General features: G+C 45.1%; 1 protein-coding gene across 26 annotated transcripts in view; it reads left to right on the top strand.

The window, feature by feature from the left end:
• Rel (nuclear factor NF-kappa-B family member relish) overlaps positions 1-22,118 on the top strand; it is a 411,660-nt gene that overhangs the window by 34,412 nt on the left and 355,130 nt on the right. For all 26 annotated transcript variants that reach the window (XM_075880947.1, XM_075880950.1, XM_075880933.1 and 23 more), the window contains exon 4: positions 2,069-2,223. In XM_075880947.1, the coding sequence (XP_075737062.1) occupies positions 2,069-2,223 (155 nt within the window). The remainder of the gene's footprint in view (positions 1-2,068; positions 2,224-22,118) is intronic.

The raw sequence follows: 22,118 nt of genomic DNA on the forward strand, positions 1-22,118 counted from the left end.
GCCGCGCAAACTTGAAGGCATCCCCCTATCTGCATGAACAAACGCATGTTGTAAAGAAACCGTCCAACGATGCTGTTCGCACGCCCACTGGAAGGTGCGGGCCGTTGGCATCCGTTTATATCCAGAGGAAATAGTGATGTCGTAGGCGATGAGCAGAACTTGTGCAATGGAGCCATGGTCCAGGAGGGTTGCCAAGGCAAGTCATGTCCAGCGTAGTCTTGATGGCGGTGGCCGCCATGAAGACTACGCTGGACATGACTTGCCACACATTTCTTGTACTACACATGACTTGATCACACATTTCTTGTATTTCTAAGTGACCTAACAGCCAACAAAACGCAAACAGTAGACTTTTTGCAGGTGACTGCATATTATACAAAGACATTAAAAGCTGCAGTGACCAAATTGAATTGAACGATGCCCTAAACGACATTGTACGATGGTGTTCTAACTGGCAAATGGTGTTTAATTCTGACAAAACAGCCGCGATGAAAGTCACAAAAAAGAAATCGCACTTACCCTTCTATTACGGTTACAACAACACCGTGCTACAAAATGTAAGCCAGTACAAATACCTTGGTCTGATTATAACTTTTATCTCAGTTGGACAGTGCACATGGAAACCGTAGCTAATGAGGCCTTAAAAAATTGTATTTTCTTAAGCGCACGCTGCGACATGCCGACCGTGACACTAAGCATCTAGCATACTTGTCAGACCGATCTTGGAGTATGCTAGCATGATCTGGTTCCCCTTCATGGTTAGTTGTATCACCACACTTCAAAACGTACAGCGTTATGCGGTTAGATTTATTTTTAACTGGTATCGCTGCCTCGACTCTCCAACTAAATTACTACACCGCATTGGTTTGCCCACACTCGAAAGCCGAGTAAAAATTCATCGCCTGAAGTTTCTAAATCAGTTATTGGGCATTTGTTTTGAGATAGAGCATGTAAGATACGTGAAAACCAAGGCGACAAGAGAAACAATTCACACATACGATCACACACTCCAAGAATACTTGTGCAACAACAACACATTCTATTATTTTTTTTTCTAGATGCATTCGAGAATGGAATTTTCTTGACCAACTTGTAGCTGAACAGCGTACAGTAGATGACTTCATAGGAATGTTGCAAAATACACAAGGCATTTGAGAATAAGCCTGATAACATAGCATGCACTGTATTTTCATTCTACAATTGCCCCCTTGTATTCATTTTGGCAATCAACCCTTGTATTGAGTTGATTGCCAATATTTGTATTTACACCAACTGTCACAAATGTGTTAACTTTTTCTCTACCCATTTTTATGATTCTATAAAATTAATACTGCGTCCACAGTCACTTTATTCATGCGTGTAGTTTCCTTTTTCTTAACTTGTACTTGTTCAGCAGTGCTGTTCCAATCAACTTATATTGTTACTTTCGATGTGGCTGTTTTTTTTTGTGCTTTTCTTTTTGCTCTCACTCCTGTAAAAACCCTGAAAAGGCTTAACAGTATGTTGAAAATATGTAAAAATAAATCAATAAAATATGCAAGCCTCATTAAAGGCTGAGCTTATTTGAGCTTTGAATTTGAAACTTGCATAAATGGAAAGTTGATGCGGCTTCACAGGTGTTGCTGTGTTTGTGTATTTGAGCCATGATCACATAAGAGGCTGTATGCTAAGAGGTGTCGCACTGTCATGGGCAACTGTAAAGGAAGTGTACTTTGCCTTACAGTGACGTCTCTGTAAGGCGAAGTACAATGCCTTTCCAGTTGCCTATGACAATGCTATTTTTCAGTGACATCTCCCTGCTGCGGTGGTCTAGTGGCTAAGGTACTCGGCTGCTGACATGCAGGTTCCGGGATTGAATTTCGGCTGTGGCTGCTGCATTTTTGATGGAGGTGAAAATGTTGTAGGCTCGTGTGCTCAGATTTTGGTGCACGTTAAAAACCCCAGGTTGTTGAAATTTCCGGAGCCCTCTACTACGGTGTCTCTCATAACTATATGGTGGTTTTGGGGACGTTAAACCCCACGTATCAATCTGCAGTGACGTCTCGCTTCCATATTTCTGTGTATGCAGCTGGAAAACTACAATGTACAGTTACCCCACCGCATCAAGGCAAGCTTGGTTACCGCCGAGGACACTGCACGGCTGCATGTACATCGCATCACCATGCGAGGCCGCGACGACGAGGACTGCTGCTACGTCACAGTTCGCGAAAATGGCACAGCCATGTGAGTACATGTTTAACCAACTTAAAAAAAAAAAAGGCAAACTTGGGTGTTTAGTAGGTGTGTGCAAATAGTTTGAAGTGAATTCAGATACTTTATTTGACATATGAAGAAAAATGAGCGTACTTGTCATGGCCCAACTGGTTTGCACAGTATTTTTAAAATTGAAACAAGGCATGTGCAGACGTCTTTCTTTTTAGTTTAAAGGGAAGGCAAAGCCACTCAGAATATTTTCAGGATTTACCTTTCGGTTGAATGCAAACGATAACCTTTGCATCATTGTTGCCAACCGTATAGTAACTATAGTGGAACCCCGATTATACGACTTTCTGGGGACCACGCCAAATGGTCGTATAATACGGCCGTCGTATAATCAAAAAACTAAGAATATACCAATGACACTCAGCCTTGCCCCAAAAAGTGGGTATAAACCGCCTGAATAAGCCCACGGCACAACCTTATGCCTCTGGTGGAAAGGTAGAATAAATTATTCTTGCCAACACCAGATAATGGCAGTGTAACTTAGTTGAAAGAGGTGCGAGCAAATTTCTATTCTCAAGTTTAAAAAGAATTGAATCCAACGCGCATTTTTCTACCAATAAAGTCCGAAAATTGTTTGCGCGTGAAAACGAAACTGAAACCGTGTTGCCAATAGCCTCCCGTCAGAAAAGTCAGACATAGTGTCATCGCTATCACATAATGGCGACCGATCACGAGTGTGCATAGAATGCCTTCGCGTGCGACTGAGCTATAAACGTAATTTGTGGCCTTGTGAAGTGCAACTAGTGATGTCTCGCTGTTGGTATTAACATCGACAACGAGTGAAAGTTACCTTTCACAGTGAAAACAGCTGTGTCGCCCCCTTATGCGTCATTGAGCCTGTGACTGCGAGTGCGACAAAGGCAGGAGATCAGCTGTATGTCGATCAGAAAATGTTTTCATAGACCGAAAGCGTGAAAATATCAGCTTTTTGGTCAGCTGGAGCTACTTTGTGGATAGAGTTTGACTAGGTAACGACCCCAGACACATGCACACGCGATTGCAACGTGTTTAGAAGCGACTTTCGGGGGAATAAATATTCCATTCTAAGAAAACATCTGTTTCGCTATCTACTTTTATAATCATCAACCTAGGGGTACGCAAGTTTATATTTTGCACTCGTGAATATTTGGTCCACGCTTGATTCGAGTAAAGGCGTTCTTTTTTCTTTTGGACGAAATCTGAATGTCGTCGTAAGATGCGGCGTCGGCGTAAAAGTGCGTCGTATAACCAAGGTTTTTAAAACATTATTCCTATGGGGATTTTGCCAAAACCTAACCGATTTGTCCTAAAATGCGGGTTGTCACGAAACAGGGGAACGTATAATTAAAGTTCCACTATACCATACCTGTAGGGTAACTTCAGTGTTGTTCGATCAGCGTAGGTTAGTAGGGTGGTGATGCGATTACTTTTTTAGGCGGAGGGTAATTTTTACAGTTTGCTCGTCGTCGAACAGCGGCATAGCTGAGAGTTGCACTCTAAAAGAGATCCAAAAACTAAATTATCTTTGAATAAAACTGGAATTTTTATTCACACATCACCAGCATAGCACAAAGATGAAATATAGCTTGTCATGCATCTCTGTGCTATCATTGTCTTTTATCATCATGGATGGTTTTTCTCTCTCTCTCTTGTCTCCCATTCGTTTGTTGCAGGGAGAGGCTTGCTGTGTTGAAATCAGAACGTCGATGCATGTACGCCGTCGTCTTTAATTTCGCCAAAAAAAAAAAAATATTTTCTTTTCTGAGTTCTGAGGACCCCAAAACCACTTTCGATTTCGCGAAAAAAAATTTTACCTTGTTAAAAAAAAATTCATCAGTGTGCACTGAGCGGCAGCCTTTTTTTTTTTTTCAAATTTCGCGAAAACGGGGTTTCAATGAAATCCTGCAAAAAACTTGTAGCTGTAGGTCTGAAAAGTTTAGGCCACATACTAAGAATAGTTTTCTTTGATAAAGCATTACTACTTTGCAATTTTAGCGCTGTTCTTTCCAGCGAAAGAATCACGAAATCGGCACACAATTCAATATTGCTCAAACTGCAGATTTTTTTTTCTCTGCGTGTATAAATGTCAGACTTCTAAAAAATTTCGAGAGCACTGTAACATGTTAGGTCAAAAAATTTGCAGAATGTAATTGCTGAGAGTTTTGTCAAATGTTAAACAAAGCATTTAACTGAGGTCATGTCTCTGAAAATGCAATATTTTGAAGACCATTTAAAAAAAGGCCGTCATTAAATTTCTTTAAACTCTTCAGAATTCTACCCAAGCATATGCTCCAACATTATCTGTAAAAACACTTTTCATTGTTTTTGGCCGAATGGAGTTACAAAGTACGAAACGTGGTAAAAATGACGTAAACTGAGTAACCGGGTCATCAAGGGAGTGGGTAACAATAGTTGCCATTATGAACATTTTTAGGTTGTGAATGTGTTTTGTGGATCTTGATAAATAAAAGATTGACAAAGGAAGAAAGCAGGAACAGATGGTTTCGAACAACAACTTAATACTATGTTTTTCTACGCATTTCACAAAAACTTGTAATTTATCCCAGCCACTAAGCATGCCGTAATGCTGAGTCACATGCTTTGCAAGAATCGCTTTCAATGTCTTCTGGGAATTCAAGCCTGCGCACACCTCATGATGAGTGCGGCTGTAGAGGATCCACCACTGGATATTTATCGCTTTCCGTGGCATGGCAGTAATCTGAGAACGCAGAAGGTGCGTGGCGGCACAAGCGGCGCGTCTGCCACTTGACCACACTCACCAGCTCCCTAAACAAGAAGAAAGAACGCAAAAAGGGAACAGCTTAACTCACTTCAGAAAGGTCGAAGTCATTAGCGAACGTTGACTTTCACTACCATTCGACATCCACAACCCGGCAGCAGTCCTCTGCTAGTCAACAAACGTGAGTAAACGTGCGTGTATAGCACTCCCCTGAAATTCATGGCTATGTTGTGAAACTCAAAGCGAGCGTATTGCACTGACTATTTAGAGAGGCATAAGAAGAAGATTGCCTACAAGCGGAACTTTTGAAGTGTGAAAGATTTGAATGTCTCCTTACTAAGAAAGAGCATACCAGAAGAAGCCTCATCTATTAGAGAAACCGACATTTAGTGCCAGAACTGCTTCAACCGCTTCAAAGAGATCGCCGCATAGTCTCCAGAAGGATCTCAGTCTTACGAAAATTTCGTTCCAGAACAAACTGCAGTTGAAGAGCTAAACATCTCGGTTCAGGTAACCGATGTGGCAGCGCTGAAAATTCCGGCAATAGTGAAAACACATTGCCGAGCGTTCTACGTCAAGCGTAAGAAAGCCGAGATCGAGGGTGCTGTCCCCAGGAAAGTTTCTGCTATCTTTAAAGCAGTGTGCGGGCCCACAGAGGAACCTGATCCTACAGCTGAAAACCAGACTTCCCAAAAATTTTGAGAACATTGCCACATGTTAGGTGAACAAATTTGCAGAACGTAATTGCTGGGAGTGACATCAAACGTTAAGCATTAACAGTTAACTGAGGACATGTAATGCAATATTTTGAAGGCAATTTGAAAAAAAAAAAAAAGGCCATCTTGGATTTTTTTTAAGCTCTTCAGAATTATACCCAAGCACATGCTCTAACTTAGTCTGTAGAAATATCTTGCATTATTTTTATAACAACAGAAGCCTAAAAGGCTAAAAAAGCAATATAGGTACGAAAACATGTTATAGGTGTCAAAAGCTCAAGAAGTGGTAAAAATGACATCTTGAGAAACCGCAACATCGAGTGAGCAGTGAGAAATAGCTGCCATTATTAATAATTTATGGTTGTGAATTTCGTGTTATGCTCAAGGGTACCAGCTTGACATGGAAAACAAAAGAATAGACGTCGGAGCGTGGCGTCACCGGTGCTCGTGCAAGGCAGCGGTTGGCAAAACACTCCCGCCAGTTGCTGAATCAGGTGCAGTCGCTCGGTGCTTGGGGCAAGTTTCTTTTTTTTGAAATTTCAATCTTCATCTCAAAGTGGCAATATTAGCTGTGGTATGTGTCAGAGAACACCTAGGTGTGTGGTAAAGTGGGTGATGAAATATTTACGACGCTGGCTGGCTGTTTGTCTCAGAGAAGTGAACACATGTGGCAGCCTTTGCGAGGAACAGCGGCATCGTCTTCGAAAATGTGCAGTGTTGACTGTGGCGTGTAATGTGTGTTGAAAGCCATCGACAGTATTGGTTCACCTTTACGGATGATGAAACTCAGAATATTGTGTGGGATGTGTTCAGTGTGAATAACGTGATGTGTCCTGTTTGCAAAACATTGGTATTCATTGTGGGCCGGTTGCGGTTACCGGTTGTTGATAGAACTTTACAATCTGCCATTTTAGTCGAGGTAAAAATGCATTCGACGCGATCATCTGTGAGTAGGTTCATCTCAGCCTATGCGCGGCGTGCAGAAAAATAAAAGTGCATGATCTCCGGGTGACATTTTTTATTTTTTTATTTTTATTTAGTACATACTGCAGTCCGTAGACCAAGCAGGAGGGGCGAAGAAAGGTAACACATTGGAAACAAAGGGAAGACGTTTGTACAACAAAATTTTCTTACTATCGTACGCAATAACTGAAAAACAAGTACATATTAAGGGGAGACGTGTCAAGTAAAATTAATTTTTTTATTAATGTACTGTTTGTGATGAAATTCGGTGTGTGTATGTGGATGATTGTGAGGATTCTAAATATGAAAACCGTTTTCAAATACCTCTTATACTTTTTGAGTTACAAGCATAATTATACTAATCAATGCTCTTCACAATTAAAGAGATAATTATTGCTAAATGAAATTATTTTTTCATATTATTATGTTCCCAAAGCATCAACATGTGCAAAGAAGCTATTAGTTGATTTTTCTAGTTCTTGTAACCATAAATAAAATTTCCAAAACGTGGATGTTGTTTTGCGCACACATCGCAGTAATTATAAAATGTGTTCTAAAAATTTTAAATGATGAGTAAGAAGAGAGATAAAGCTTTATTGCACTGCTAAAGGCCTCCTGAGCCTAGTGCAAAAAACGAAACGACTCTATCAGTCTTTGTTAGAAAATGACAGATGTTCTAGCGAAGGCACATAGGCGAAAATCAAGAGTTGAGAAAACTGACTTTGAAAGTTCACTCTTGTTTGGAAGTTCACAACAGGCCTAAAACACTCAGAATCCTCCTGGGCAGTAATCCTGAGGTGCTGTGGCCTTGGCCTCTGTAGAGCGCAACCCAGTTTTGCGCTTCTTTGTCGTGGAACAATGCGCCTTTTGAGCCCTCTTTACCCTTTTGGCATCCTTTTCGGCTGCTCGCCGCAAAGAGCAGTCTCCTGGATTGAAGCCCAGTTGAGCAGTGATCTCTTGCAGTGCACTCTTGCAGCCACCATTGAAACGGCAGACTGCATCTGCAACTGCACTTTCCACACTCCGAAGGGAGGCGAACTGGCTCTTGGACTGGAGTGACCGAATGAGGCTGTTCATACTCTCCACAGCGTTCTGGGTTTTTCCCTGCGCACACCTTTCAAGGAGCTCTTTGTTTGAGAGGCGCTTGTAGATTGGCAACAGTGCCACTCTCACGTGGGGGGGCAGTTTATGTTTGTGAGGCGGCAACGGCTCTCACTTGGCCAATGCCTGATTGTGCGGGCACCAGGAGTCGGTCCCACTTGGGCACAGGTCGGGGTGTGGATCCTGGTCTGTGGATGTTACATGGTAATAAATGGCCATGATGGCCCTCTCCATGCCAGGAACATCGTTGGGGTGGCTCTTAATGGCCCAGCCATAATAATTCGTTAACTTCTTTATCAGGCCCTGCGTCAGCCGGCCTTTGCCACCCATGCTCAGTCCTCGGCCTTTGGATTTGTGCTCATCAAGAAGGTTGCGCAAGGAAGTGCCCATTCTTTTTTTCACATGGTTCACACACTCCTGTTTCTTAATTACCATGTAGCCATACACCTTGTCTTGCGTGAGGGCAAGGTACGTACGGCTGTCACCGTCGCAGAGCACATTGATGTATCGAAGCTTGTACTTGGTAAACGATCTTTCAAACATGATCCTAGCTGCTTCTACTTCCATTTGGCCTGCATTAGCATCGGTGTTCTTTTGGCACTGTGGCTTGTGTTTCTCAAGCCACTCCTCATAGTTGTCGTCACCAGGCTTGGGGCCAACAGCACAGCCTTGGCAGTAGTTGGACAGGACACAGTGGTCCAAGACCAAGCCTGTGTACAGCTCGATTACACAGCCCACGCCAATATGACTTCTGTGCCCCCTCGTCATCCACGTGCCGTCGTAAATGACGTCAATGTTGCCTGGCACTCCTCCTAGGTCCTTGTAAATGTCATGCACCTTCTGTGCACTTTCTGCTTCAATGCGGGTGGCAGCTGATGTGGTGGCAGGGTGGCTGTACTTCCTTTGCAGTCTCTGGTAGGACTTGTGGTGCAGTGCTCGATGCGAAATGTCCATCGCAGAAAAAATGTCATTTATGGCAGATTGTTTTCTGCCAACTGACTGCACAGCCCTCAAAGCACGTCTTGTTTACCTCAAAGGGGTTCGTTTTTTGTTGCCCGGAGCACCTCGGGGACGACCACGCACTGTTCACTATGCCACAATTGTCACAAAAAAGTTCCATCCTCGCCGCGAGTCCAAGGCAGTGCGTAGTCTCGAGGCGTATCGACCCTTCGTCGCACTTGTTGCACTTTACTGACGAAAGCAGACCGTTCAGCATCTTCTTATTTACAATGAAGAATGTGGAGTCCTTACCACCGTCATTTTCGTCGCAGCCTTCGTTCAGAAGCTCGAGCTTCCGCTTTGAAGCGGACTTCGATGCTACGGCATCTAAAACATCTCGCCTTGTCTGCGCCCGCTGCGCGATTTCTTCATTCACTGCTCGGAATCTGGGCCGAAACTCGCGATAGAATGTTCGACGCGCGAACGCCCGGAGTTGCAACGGCTGCCGACGCGGTGCCACCGCAATCGGGTTCGCGAGAGCGTCCATCACGGTCGACGGCATCCGGCGGTCTGACATACGACGATGTGGCACCTTCCACACTCTCGGCTTCACAACAATCAGCGAAGAGTCTGAGTAGAGGCTCCGTGACGCTTGAAGAGCATGCTTCGTCCGGAACTGCGACTGGGACGGCAGCCGCAGTCGTCTGCCCTTTGTTTCAAGCTTTCCGACGCTTGCCGTACTTGTGGACGCTCCGGAACTTTTTTTGCGGCAACATAGCACCGCAGTATGAGCAAGCACTCAGAAGAGACCACCGATGTAAACAAAGCTTGGTAAAAAAAAGCACGCGAACTATCACAAAAACAGCAAACTGGCAAAAAACGAAGCGCACGCCGGATGATTTTCGGCACGGCGGCCGCCACGGAGGAAGGAAAAGGTCCTTTTTCTTTCCTCCGTGGCGGCCGCAGATGCGCTCGCGCTTCCAAGGTTGCCAAGGTGCGCGGCGCAGCTTTGACCAGTAAGAGGTCGCGCCTGCTACCACGTGACCCGCGCAGCCAATTGCCGTTCTTCGTTTTCGTTTTTTTACTGGCAGCGTCTCCTGCGCCGCGCGGCGCAGCAGCCATCCCCACACAGAACTGGCTCCTGCGCCACACGGAAGTGACGTCACTTAAAAAATTATTACCCAAAGCTAATTAAATGTGTAAATTATTCGTGCGTATTGCATTAAACCTACAAAACTTTTATTAAAAAGGTGTTTAACGAGTCAATTAGTTCAGGTTTGTTATTTATATACAAATTACAAGTATTTTGAATACAGGGGGTGCCACGGGCGCTGCGGCTAAAGGTAAACACTGCGAGATAGTAGCCGCCTGCGATGTGTTGATGGTGAAAACTCCGATGAAATCTTGGCCATGGCCTAGGCCACTCCCAAGGAGGACTGGAGTGTCGTCGCTGCTTCATGTGATTGCTGGATGCTTAGTTGAACCTGGTGGTGGGAGCTAGCGCTCCCATCCACCGCGCCGCAGCATCATCTGAGTGTGTGCGCCATAAATTTTCTCAGTATGATGTGCGGATTACAGTCGTTGGACGTACTTCATTTTCTAGATTGCAAAGCCAAGCGTGGTGTTGTCAAAGGAGAAAGTGTTCTTGCTGCTGAGTTTTGCTTGTCGCGAAGGACAAGGTCGACGATGAAATAAATGCTTTCGCACGGTTCACGTGTGACTGACCGGACGCACATGCATGAAACCCCAGTGCGTCGGCGAAGTGTTCATACGATGGATGGAAACAACTTTTTTGTAATGTTCTTACGAAGCCTGTGATCTCCGAAGGCCAGAGCTACTGCATTGCCGTTGTTTTGTCAAGTGCGAACACGTACGGCCGTTCTCATCCGTTGCTACGTGAATGCTCCCGTGCTGTCACAGGCCGCGCGTGTTTTTGAGCAACGCAGACAAGTAGTTAGATGGGCTAATGCTGTCGGCACTTGCTCTTGGGCATTGTTTATCAAGTGGTGATCGCCGAGAACATTGCGGTGACACGTCAGTATTTTTAAAGAAAGCGGCCTGCCGGTTACCTCGTCAGGTGATGGTACACTGAGCGACATAAAAAAAGTTGCCCAAGACTACGTTGCGGTGCACCTTTCTGTCATGAAGACTTTGATAAACCGTGGAAATCAACATTCCTGGCACCTGTGCTGAAGAAACCAATGCAGCCAGCTGCATTCGAATTTTTGTGGCTTTTTGCGTCTCGCCGATTAGGAGCACTAATTCGCAAAACACTTTATCATAATAAATATAGTCAATCCTACAAGCGTCATCGAAGATCCAATATTAAAGGGCCTGTGGACGGGACCACCACCAGCAGCAAGTTGGGCTGATGAGGAGGCGCAAATGTTAAAACAATACATGCGTGAACAACAAAAAAAAGAATAGTATCGATAACTGATATGGGATTTGAACCACCGACCTCACCAGTTCATGTGTTGCTTTAACCAACTAGGCCACCGCTGCCGATCGGTATGAGGTGACAAACAAGCCTGTTTTGTATTGTTGTCACGCGAAACCTAAATAACATTTTTGTTCACTTTTTCGTTTGGACGTAATTTTAACGGCTTTTATTGTTATGTGTAGACCTACCGCTAGACACTCCCGACTATTCAAACAAAGCGCCTAACCGGAAAATGCAACACGTCACTTCCGTGCGGCGCAGCAGCCGTTTCTGTGTGGGGATGGCTCGTGCGCCGCGCGGCGCAGCAGTCTCTGCCTTTTTTACTTGCTCCTCGCGCTTTTATTTTCACTCTGCGAAATACGAGACCGCGACCATCGGGAAGTCGGCTTTCTCCTCTTTCCAAAGCTACCAAAATAGCGGCTCACGGTTAACAACTTGGCGCACGGAGGAAGGATTTTCCTTCCTCTGTGACTTGGCGCATTTGTGCGGCGTGAATAGAGTGTACTAGAAGCTTTTGAGTGGCACGAGCGGCTGCTTGGGAGCGGCCGTTTCGGCGTGGAATGATGCGGTGGCGCTGGCGTCGACCAATCTACCCAGGCGGATGGCTGGCAGGCGTTCCGCGTACGTGTTGGTACTTCTCTGTCGCGCCAAGTGTGAAGATGATCTCCCTCTCTTTTTTCTTATTCACATACCTCCCCTTTTCCGCGCAAATAAATGTTATTTGACATTATTGTTATTGAAGTTGCTGCTGACCGCACTGCAGCCCGAAGCAGCTTAGTACATTGTATAATATAACGAGCGCGTTTCTTTTTTTTTAATTTTTAAAGTGTACATATTTTATACGAGAAATCAGCTAGCCGGTACACACCAGAAGCGCCCCCCCCCCCCCCCAAAAAAAAAAGAAAAGGAATATGCTGCACACAAAACGAAGAACTCTTGGTCGATTCCACGTAAAACACCAAAGCTGGACTCAAATAAAAGGCTCGTTGCTTGTGGCTGTGGGCACATACGACAAAAAAGTAGGCTTTATTGATATTATTTGAAGAACAGCAGAGTTTTTCCAAACCTCTTTTTGGTTTTGAAATATGGGAATAGATTCATTGTTGTAGGACCCACAGAAATGCAAATACGTAATACTGCAGAAGAATGTCTTAGGTGAAACATAGTAGTCGAAGATTTTGAGAGTTTAAAAAACGCAACAATACTGCAAAGCAAAGTCGTAACTAATGATAATCTTAATTGATAATATAAAATTGCAAGATTTACATATTTAAAAAAACAATACATTTGGACTTAGGTAAATTGTAAAAAACGTAAAATATAGAGCCAGGATACAAAAGATAACATAAAACAAAGCAAACAAAATGACAAAGTTTTTAGGTTGTCTTTCCAAAATGCATTTAAATAAAAAAAAAAGATGTTATGGTCGAAACATCGTTTGAAGGGACACTGAAGTGTAATAATGAATTGGCTTAGATTGATTAATTATGCACCGAGATCCCTAATGCTGCTAAGTTTACCATCACAGGTTTAATACAAAAAGATTCAAGATCAAAGATTTATTTTGAGATTTTGCGTTATTATTTGCACGTTCTCTCGCTTACAAGCCTCTTCTAGGAAAAATTGTTTTTCTTCTTGGTGTACCGTCCAAAAATTAAGTGTGTAAGAAAATATGCACGAAAAATGACATCCTTTTTACGCCACTGTAGCATTTTATAGCCTACTCAATTTTAGGTGCTGCTGTGTGCTTCTTCGTTTCTCATCCCGCGACTTGTTCAAACAGGTGAAGTATACGGCTCGTTGAATGCGAAGTTCACCAGGGCTAGGATTCAGTGAGCACGCTATGTACGACACGCCGTCAAATCCAGGAAACTCGTGCAGCGCCCATGACTTTGATGGTAGGACAAGACCACGAAGGTCACCGAGAGTGACAACCGCGTCAGACGAGGGACTTGAGCTTGTCTCGTCAGCTTCGTCGCCATCTGAAGAAGTTGCACCGTTGGTATCCACAAGGAGCTGTGCAGGAGTGCTAATGCGTCGCCGTTTTCTGTTGTCATTCTCAGCCGGCACACACTGATGCCGCCGCTTTGTTTGGGTCCGCGGAGCCGGAGTTTTGAGCGTCAAATAGGCAGGCAGGTTGGGCAAGATCGTCGGGACTGCATCAGGGGCAAGTGTCGGCGTTCCCCTAGGAATGCGGACTTGAACACCATTGATAACATGTACGTAGTCTCTCACAATGAAATGCGGTTCGAAATGTAACTCGCACACAGCACAATCGGCGTCAAGTGGCTTGTCAAGCCGATGGAGGTTCCGCTCCCAAAGAAGTCGTTGTTCTTCGTCTTTCGGGGCCTTAAAAAGCGATAACTTCCGACTTTGTTGCATACGCGGATATCCAGTTGTGCAACCTGGTGCGTAACAATGGTTTAGACGCTGCTTCTTCGTCATTTTGCGACTAAAACCGAGATGCTTGCCATGCCGCCGAGCCAGCCGAGTAAACCAAGTGGGTAGATTGGGCGATGGCAGCGCCGCCGCTACTTTCGCCACAAGTTGGGGATGGAGAAAGCAAGAGGAAAGCGTTTCGGTCGCGCCACTCAAAAGTTCTAGTACACTCTAGCGTGAACAACACCGTTTCAGGGGCTTTTTTTTTCGCACTTTTCGGCGATTAGCCTCGGCAAAAACACTATTTGCGGGATTTGTAGCGCACGTTTCATTGTAATATTTTAGAACAAGGAAGTTGAAGGTCTGAAGATTATGAAAAAAAATAAATCAGAAAATCGCATATTTTGACCAAAATCGGCACTTTACTTGCCGCACCCCCCCTTAACAAGTAACAAACATGAGTACATAATTAACAAGTACATATACTACTACGCATGAGCTATAAGCATATTGTAGCTTTGCCGAATCTGCATATACATTTCACCATGGCTATAACTCGCATTATCGGATACCTGGTGCGTGTTAATGGAAACAGCGGGGATTTTCGGTTCTTACCCATCTACTTTGTACTTTTACGACTCGATCCTTAAGAAATGACAATGCGCATTAGAAGTTTGTGTATCAGGCCTAAAAGAGCAATATAGGTACGAAAACATGTTATAGGGGTCAAATGCAGCAAGGTAACTGGGCCAGATAATATTATATATTATTAAGTTGTCAGTTTTTACGTCACATGAATTTTCTCTGGGTTATTAAGAAATGCAGCAGTAGAATTTCACTTTAATTTTCTTGAGGATATGTTAACCTCAGCCTAACACAGGGCAAAAAATGCTTCTTTCTTTTTCATTCATCTCAGATAAGACTTTTGCGCATGGAGTGAAAATCTTATCCGTGACATCGCGCACAGCTGCTTAATATCATACTGCCACCAATGCTGTACCTTGTTCAAAACTGCATTGCACATGCCACGATGGAAATTGAATAAGTTTGCATCCATGCCATGCAAATATTTCTCAAAGTGCCAGTCACCGTGTACATTCAAAACGTTCGCTTTCAAAAAAGATCAGATTTTTTTATGGCTGCCATCTACGTGGATGAAGCCCACTGCGTGCTAGTCGCATCTCTCAGTACTCTAAATAAAGTTTCTCCATCCGTCAACCTACAGCGAGCAAATTTCCACACTATGAGCAGTGACCCTTCCGCGACCCTTTCTTTCAAAAGCTGTGGCTTTAGGTCATAGCAATGTAGAAATTTCTGTCGAAGGAATGCAGACATGCAGCTCTGCATGCAGAGACATGCCGCTGGCGGAACTTTCTTGCCAAGCAGCACCTGCTTCGAGAAAGGGTATGGAGGGGAGGGGGGGGGGTGTGCCCGCAGTGACGCCACACTGTTTACAAACAGGGAGAGGTTGATTGTCTTGAAGTGGAAATTTGTACATATGCATGTCTCGACTCGTAGTAGTTTCAGTCCTGGCGTGAAGAGTAATCACAATATTTCCAGAGATGTAGTCCAGACGAGCTCTCAAAACGAACTGTTTAGTTAGCCCGGCGTTCACCGGGCATCAGACTCACAAGTCACCGTCAAACAAGTTAGGGAATCGCAAACGTCTTACAAGCACAAGCAGCTATGGATTTCTTTCTTCTGGTGAAGGAACCTTGTGATTTTAGTTACGTGGGGCATGGGCGGCACCTTTGCACGAGGTATCAGAGGCACACAGGGTGACCATTGTGGATAGGGGCAGTAATGGGGGTACCACCCACAAGGATTCACGACCCTTTTTACCGTTGATACCTTTACGGGTGGTGGCCTTTGCCGTCATGTTTTCTTTGTTTCGTAGGCATCACTGCCGTTCTTCCTAACAATGCTACTTGCTTCTGTGCAGAGTCAAGGAAGTTGTGCAACAATGTTACAATATTTAACTGATTTTGCATTTAATGTTTCTCATTATGTAGTATCGTTTGAAGCTGGAGAAACACTGCTTTTGAGAATTCATGTTTCATGTGCACTTTTTGCTGATTTATGTGGTTGAAAAGCAGCATCTATTCCGGCATTTTTATCTTTGGGGATTCAGCTGTTCTTACAACAAGCAATTTGTGGCACTCTTGGCTGACGCGCATCCACTGCCAAATATGCCACGACTGTATTCTATGCATGGGACGGATGGATTGCCACTTCTTTGTTTTCATTTCCCTGAAGGCTTTCAAGTCAGCAATTCGAAGTTGAATCTACATCGCATTCCGTAACTTTGTGTTGAGGACATCTACCATGTTTTTGGCATGTTTAACTGATGTGGCAGAGCTGTGAAGGTTGTGTAAGGTTGTGTGTTGCTTGACAATGCTCCCAATTCCATTGTAAGCTTTCTTGCCGTACCTCGCTGTGGAAAATAGCCACTGCACCGATGTGTATTTGATTGCTGCAAGTTCATGGAACTGGTATCTGTCCTTGAAATGAATGGCTCAGGGCACTGTCACTGATGTATGTGACATGTGCATATAGGGAATAACACCCTCGAGCCACCCGTGCACCTTTGCGAGAGCATAGCATGTGGGGGAGTTGTCGAGGCCAGTGTGATTGCTGATGACAGCGCAATTGTGGGTTCCTTTTCTAGTCATGACGACGCATGTAAATATCAACTTCGGCTTTTTGCCACTGATACAACTGCACTTCTTCTGGTAGAAATACGGTCCAGTTTTCGGTGAAGTGAAAATGCAGGAGGACGCAGCCTCTTTCGAAGGATTGTTAGTTTCACTAATGGCTCTTCTCTGAACGCGTTGAATGTACTCGTCTGGCACCCATTTCCTTAAGCACTGTTTTAGATGTTCAACGATTGCGTCCGGACTTACTTTTCGTTTGATTAAGTCTTTTTTATCCTAGGTAGCGAACAAAACTTTTTCCTCTTTTGCGATTCCAAGGTCAGATGTAATATCTTGAGGTCACACAATCACAAGAAACACTGCACGAGTCACACAATCACAAGAAACACTGTTAAGACAGCACTTTAGAAATGGTCAGATTGAGAAGGTATTTGATGCTCCTTTTCCGAGTAGTGGCTATTTCTAAGGCCCACACACTTAGCTCAGCATTTGCACAGTTTGTGCAGACACTAACTTCGTGAGGCGAGGCGCACACAGCCCATTTCGATGTCAGGAAGAACTTCGTCAGCGCAATACCTATGCCTGGGTGAGCAGCTTTAAACAAATGAAATGTTTCTCTAATTGACCTGGACATCAGCCATTTGAAAATGCACTCTTTTTGTCCTTTTGACCTAAGTGCAATGACATCTTTGTTGTTCGGGCTTTGTTGGGTGCAGTTGAGCTCATCTTCAGTGTAAGATTTCATGGCTGCCTAGGTGTCTTTTGGATTCAGCTTTGATCTAGTTAAGAGGTCCAGATTTGACCACATCCCAAGGGCGTCTCTGAATTTTCTGGATTTCCGAATGACATGTTAAGTTGCCGATGGGATCATTTCTTGAATCTCTTGCTGAGAAAAGTTCACAGGAAGCAATGTCAAGAGGCAGCAGCATTGGTGGTACGATTCGCAGGTATGGAATTCGTCCCTTAGATCGCGCAGCCACTCGCAGCACATATTGCACGTTTCCACTGAAGGACCAGGTTCTTCTGTAGGCCCATACGCTGTTGTAAGGCCAGCAGAAATTTTTCTGGAGAGAGTACCCTCGATCTTGGCTTTCTTACGCTTGGCGTAGTAGAACGCTCGGCAATGTGTTTTCACTCTTGCCGGAATTTTCAGCGCTGCCACATCGGTTGTCTGAACGGAGATGTTTAGCTCTTCAACTGCAGTTTGTTCTGGAACGAAATTTTTGTAAGACTGAGATCCTTCTGGAGACTATGCGGCGATCTCTTTGAAGCGGTTGAAGCAGTTCTGGCACTAAATGTCGGTTTCTCTAATAGATGAGGCTTCTTCTGGTATGCTCTTTCTTAGTAAGGAGACATTCAAATCTTTCACACTTCGAAAGTTCCGCTTGTAGGCAATCTTCTTCTTATGTCTTTCTAAATAGTCAGTGCAATACGCTCACTTTGAGTTTCACAACATAGCCATGAATCTCAGGGGAGTGCTATACACGCACGTTTAGTCACCTTTGTTGACTAGCAGTGGACTGCCGAGTTGTGGACGTCGAATGGTAGTAAAAGTCAACGTTCGCTAATGACTTCGACCTTACTGAAGTGAGTTAAGCTGTTCCCTTTTTGCGTTCTTTCTTTTTTAGGGAGCCGGTGAGCGCAGTCAAGTGGCAGACGCGCCGCTTGTTTCGCCACGCACCGTCTGCGTTCTCACATTACTGCCATGCCACGGAAAGCGATAAATATCCAGTGGTGGATCCTCTACAGCCGCACTCATCATGAGGTGTACGCAGGCTTGCATTCCCAGAAGGCATTGAAAGCGATTCTTGTGAAGCATGTGACTCAGTATTACGGAATGCTCAGTGGCTGGGATACATGGACGAGTTTTTATGACATGCGTAGAAAAACTTAGTAATAATTTGCTCTTCAGAACCATCTGTTCCTGTTTGTTTTTTCTTAGTCAATCCATCATTTATTAACATCCACAAAACACATTCACGACCTAAAAATGTTGATAATGACAACTACAGTCAAATCTTGTTAATTCGAACTTGCTCAATTCGAACTTCCAGTTAATTCAAACTCGCACTGAGGTCCCCTCAAAGCTATGTGTATTCCGACGGGTGAAAACGTCCTGTAATTAGAATGCGCGGGCACTTGCGACGCTTAATTTGAACATATCACGCTCCGAAAATGCTCTCAGCACCACGCTAAATCCCGCGGGGGCACCTCCGACGCCTCAACGATGCGCGCGAAAGAAAGGAAAAGTGCAGTAGAATGTTTGCTCTCTCTCAAATGCCGATCCGCGACACGTCTGTGACAGGCTTCTCCTTTTTCCGTCCCTGCCACGTAAGGACCCTTCTCCTTTCAATGCCACACGCGAAGAGAGAGAGGAAAAAAAAACAAAGCTGTCGCGGAGTGTTGGCTCTCTTGCACACGCGGGTGCCACTCTTCCCCCTTTACCGTCCTTGCCATGTAGACCCTTCTCCTTTCAACGACGTGTGGGAAGAGAGCAAAAAAAAAAAAAAGCTGCCGTGAAGTGTTGCATAGAGTTAATATACAGACTCTATGGAGTGTTGGTTCTCTCTCAAATGTCGATCTGCTTCTCTTCGCGTGTAGACTCTCCTCTTTTCCTATCACGTGCTGGCCACGCTGCGGCTGCGTAGCAGAGACGCAGTCAGTGTTGTCGTCTTTAGAGAGTGTCGGCGCTTCACATTGCCGCGCACAACTTCTTTTGCCAGCAGAATGATGAAGCCGCAGTAGAAATGCTTTGCAAGCTGTGTGCAAAATTGAATCGCTGCAAGGCAAACGTGTGCACATGCACATCACCGATTACTTCAATTCATGATGGATGTCCTGTGATTTGTGAATAATTGTAAGTCTTCTGAGACTTCTGCCTTGTGTGTTAGCTCAATGCACATGCACCACTGCATGGTGAGCCCTTCATTCATTTAGCTTCATTCATTTTCAATTCAAACAAATTTTCGGGCCCCTTAGAGTTCGAATTATTGAGATTCGACTGTATTGCTTCCTGCTCGCTTGATGCCCCGTTTACTCAGTTTACTTCATTTTTACCAGGCTTTGTGCTTTGTAACTCCATTCTGCCAAAAGTAGTGCAAAATGTTTTTATAGATAAAGAGTTTGAAAAACTTTTAAGATGGCTTATGTTTTTAAGTCAATTAAATCGAGGTTTTGCTGGTGCCAGTGGTCAAATGCTTGAGTATCACGCAAATCTTGCGAATGTATTTCGCTATGGGCGCTCCTATCTACACCTCCGTGTGGAAGTTGGGTACAATGAATGTCTTTGTAAATGAATGTTTTTGGAACCGAATGATTTTCGCAGCTCCTCAAAGATGTTTGCTTTCTGAAGTAGATGAGACAGCCATCGTGAGAACTAGGGGCACAGCACTACAATTTCGGATCACGTCTCGCGCATCATCTGACAAAGCATTTTTGAGCCCTACTGTCACTGCATCCTTCATCCACTGCGACAGTTGGATTCGCCATGCAAACTTCATCAACAACCTGGACTGCTTCAAGTAAGAAACATTCCACAAGCCTTGCTACATAAAAATCTAAATACAGTCGAGCCCGCTTATAACGAACCTGAGCGTGACGCGGCATCCGTTCGCTGTATCCCGAAGTTCGTAGTAAATGAAACACAGCTTTTAAAAAAAGTTGCGAGGGAAAACACAAACTTTTTTGCCCCAAAAAGACGCGATGCACGTGTTTCGAAGAAAAGAAGCGATAAGGGTGATCTCAAGTTCATTTAAAATGGCGGGGTGCTCGTTCGCCGAGGCCCGTGGCATAAGCTGCATGAGGCACTGGCTCCAAAGTTTCGTCGTTCTCGCAATCCGATTCCTCCGAATTGCTCTCGCCACGTACTTCATTCACAATGCCCCAATCCGTGCACGGTTCTGCAGTGTCGGCATCATCATCGACCGTAATTAAACCATCGCAACAGATGTCCCACCCGATCTCCCAGAACGGAGTTGACGACGCGCAGCCACAAATCGCCGCTGCAGTTCAGAAGCTTCAGGCTTGGCATCGGGCCCGACGTTGATGAAGTCGGCCTCGTGAAAACAGTTTCGCGTGCACGTAGCCGTCACCGCTGCCCACGAAATATTCACCATCTCCACAGCTGAATACAGGGATTCCCGAAGCGACAAGTTGGCTTCCAGGTGGTCAACAGCTATGAGCAAGCGCTCCGCAACGGGGCACTTAACGCGCTGATTACGCTCAAGCCAAGCGGTCACACTTTCGACGTTTTGTTGAGCGGCACGAAAAAGCATGCTAGTCCACCCGTCGGCCATCTAAACGACACACGCACACCAAAAGCGAGCAAGATGAACACACGCGATACACATGCCAGAGCGCGTGGAACAGCACTAGGCCTGTTTCCAGTCAGAAAATGAAACTAATTCGAGCCAGCGGGGCAGGCGTTGCGGAGCGGCGGAGACGGGCGAAGGGGTTGTGATTAAGAGAGGTGAGCAGACTTGCGAGAGCAGGGCAAGGAGTTGCGATAAAGAGAGGGGAGGATGCGGCGGGAGGCCGACCTTGAAAACCAAAACACACGAGACGGAGGCAGGTGGGGTAGCTTGCTTGAAAGGTCCGCGAATCTCGCACGTAGAAAAAACTTGGAAAGAGTGCATGGCCGCCTGAATCGGTGCGCGCGGCGGTGTTCGAAGAATCGGCGGCCATGGTAAAAAAATCGTTTCGTTGCGCCGGTGGGTTTGCGTGGCCTTACGAACTTCGATATTTCGCGATTCGTTCCGCGCAAATTAACAGCCGTTCTTGCGCTTCCGCATGCGCGCGGAAGGCATGCTGAGCCGAGTGCAAAGTGAGCGAGAACAAGTCCTAAACACAAATAAATCGCAAATTATCAGAGTCTGTGGGGTAGCGTACGCGCGTGCCCTAGTCGCAGACTATCGGATACAGTTGGTCAATGTTGGCAAATGGTCTGGTCACTCCAGGCCGGCGACGCCAACGACAGTACCAGCGATCAAAAACACGGTTATGGCCGACCGGTCTTCGAAATATCGATGACAGTGTGAAAACATAGGTCTCGTCTGGCGATGCGGGGTGCTCAGAGTAGCAGAGGGACAAAAGACGGAGGGGTGCGTGACAAAAAGCGGTCGGGGAGAGCGGCAACTAGAGGGGCGCGGAGGCAGGGTCGGTGTTTAACAATAAGAATGTAGGGGCACCTCGCCAGATGCCTGATCGGTGGTCGAAATTGGTTTCCCGGGAAGTCAGCAGACTGCTGACTCCGTTCGCTGTAACCGATCAGCAGCGCTCGGAGATGTTCGTTGTAAGTGCGGTTTTGTGCCATTGAACCAATGTATATTTTCACGGTCACGCGGATATTGTTCGTTTTAAGCGAAAGTTCATTTTAAGTGGGGCCGTTATATGTGGGCTCGACTGTATAATGAAACTTGACCTATAATATTAATACCAATCTTGCATATCTGGCTGCCCGCAGGCATGAATTTTCACATGCTGCCAAGCTGTGTTCAGCCGCCACAGTGGTAAAGTGTTTATGGTGCCAAATAATGAATTGTAGGCTCAATCACAGTCCCCGCCACTACATTTTTCTATCATGGCGAAAATGCTGGAGACTAAAGCTTTAGATTTGTCACCCAAAATAAGTCAGTAAACACAGGACGAACTATGCTTTGAATTATGCTTCTGCTAGTGAATTATGCTTTTCCTTCTCTTAAAAAGTGTACAACCCGAGAGAAATTGAGAAAGGCAGCCAGACTTCAATTTCTTATGCTCGGTTAGACAACTAGCAGTGAGGTTAGTTCCCATCTTCTTGATTGCTGCAGGATCAGCAATCAGAATCTCAAGATTTCTCATACATTCTCACCGCAACTCAAAGTTGTAATGAGCAAGGTCCCTTCTGTAGCCACTCAGGCAGCCCCTCAAAGAAAGATGGCATTCTTCAGCTGTGTCCCAGTCGC

This window comes from Rhipicephalus microplus, chromosome X, assembly GCF_043290135.1.
Source record: "Rhipicephalus microplus isolate Deutch F79 chromosome X, USDA_Rmic, whole genome shotgun sequence".
Lineage (NCBI taxonomy): Eukaryota > Metazoa > Arthropoda > Arachnida > Ixodida > Ixodidae > Rhipicephalus > Rhipicephalus microplus.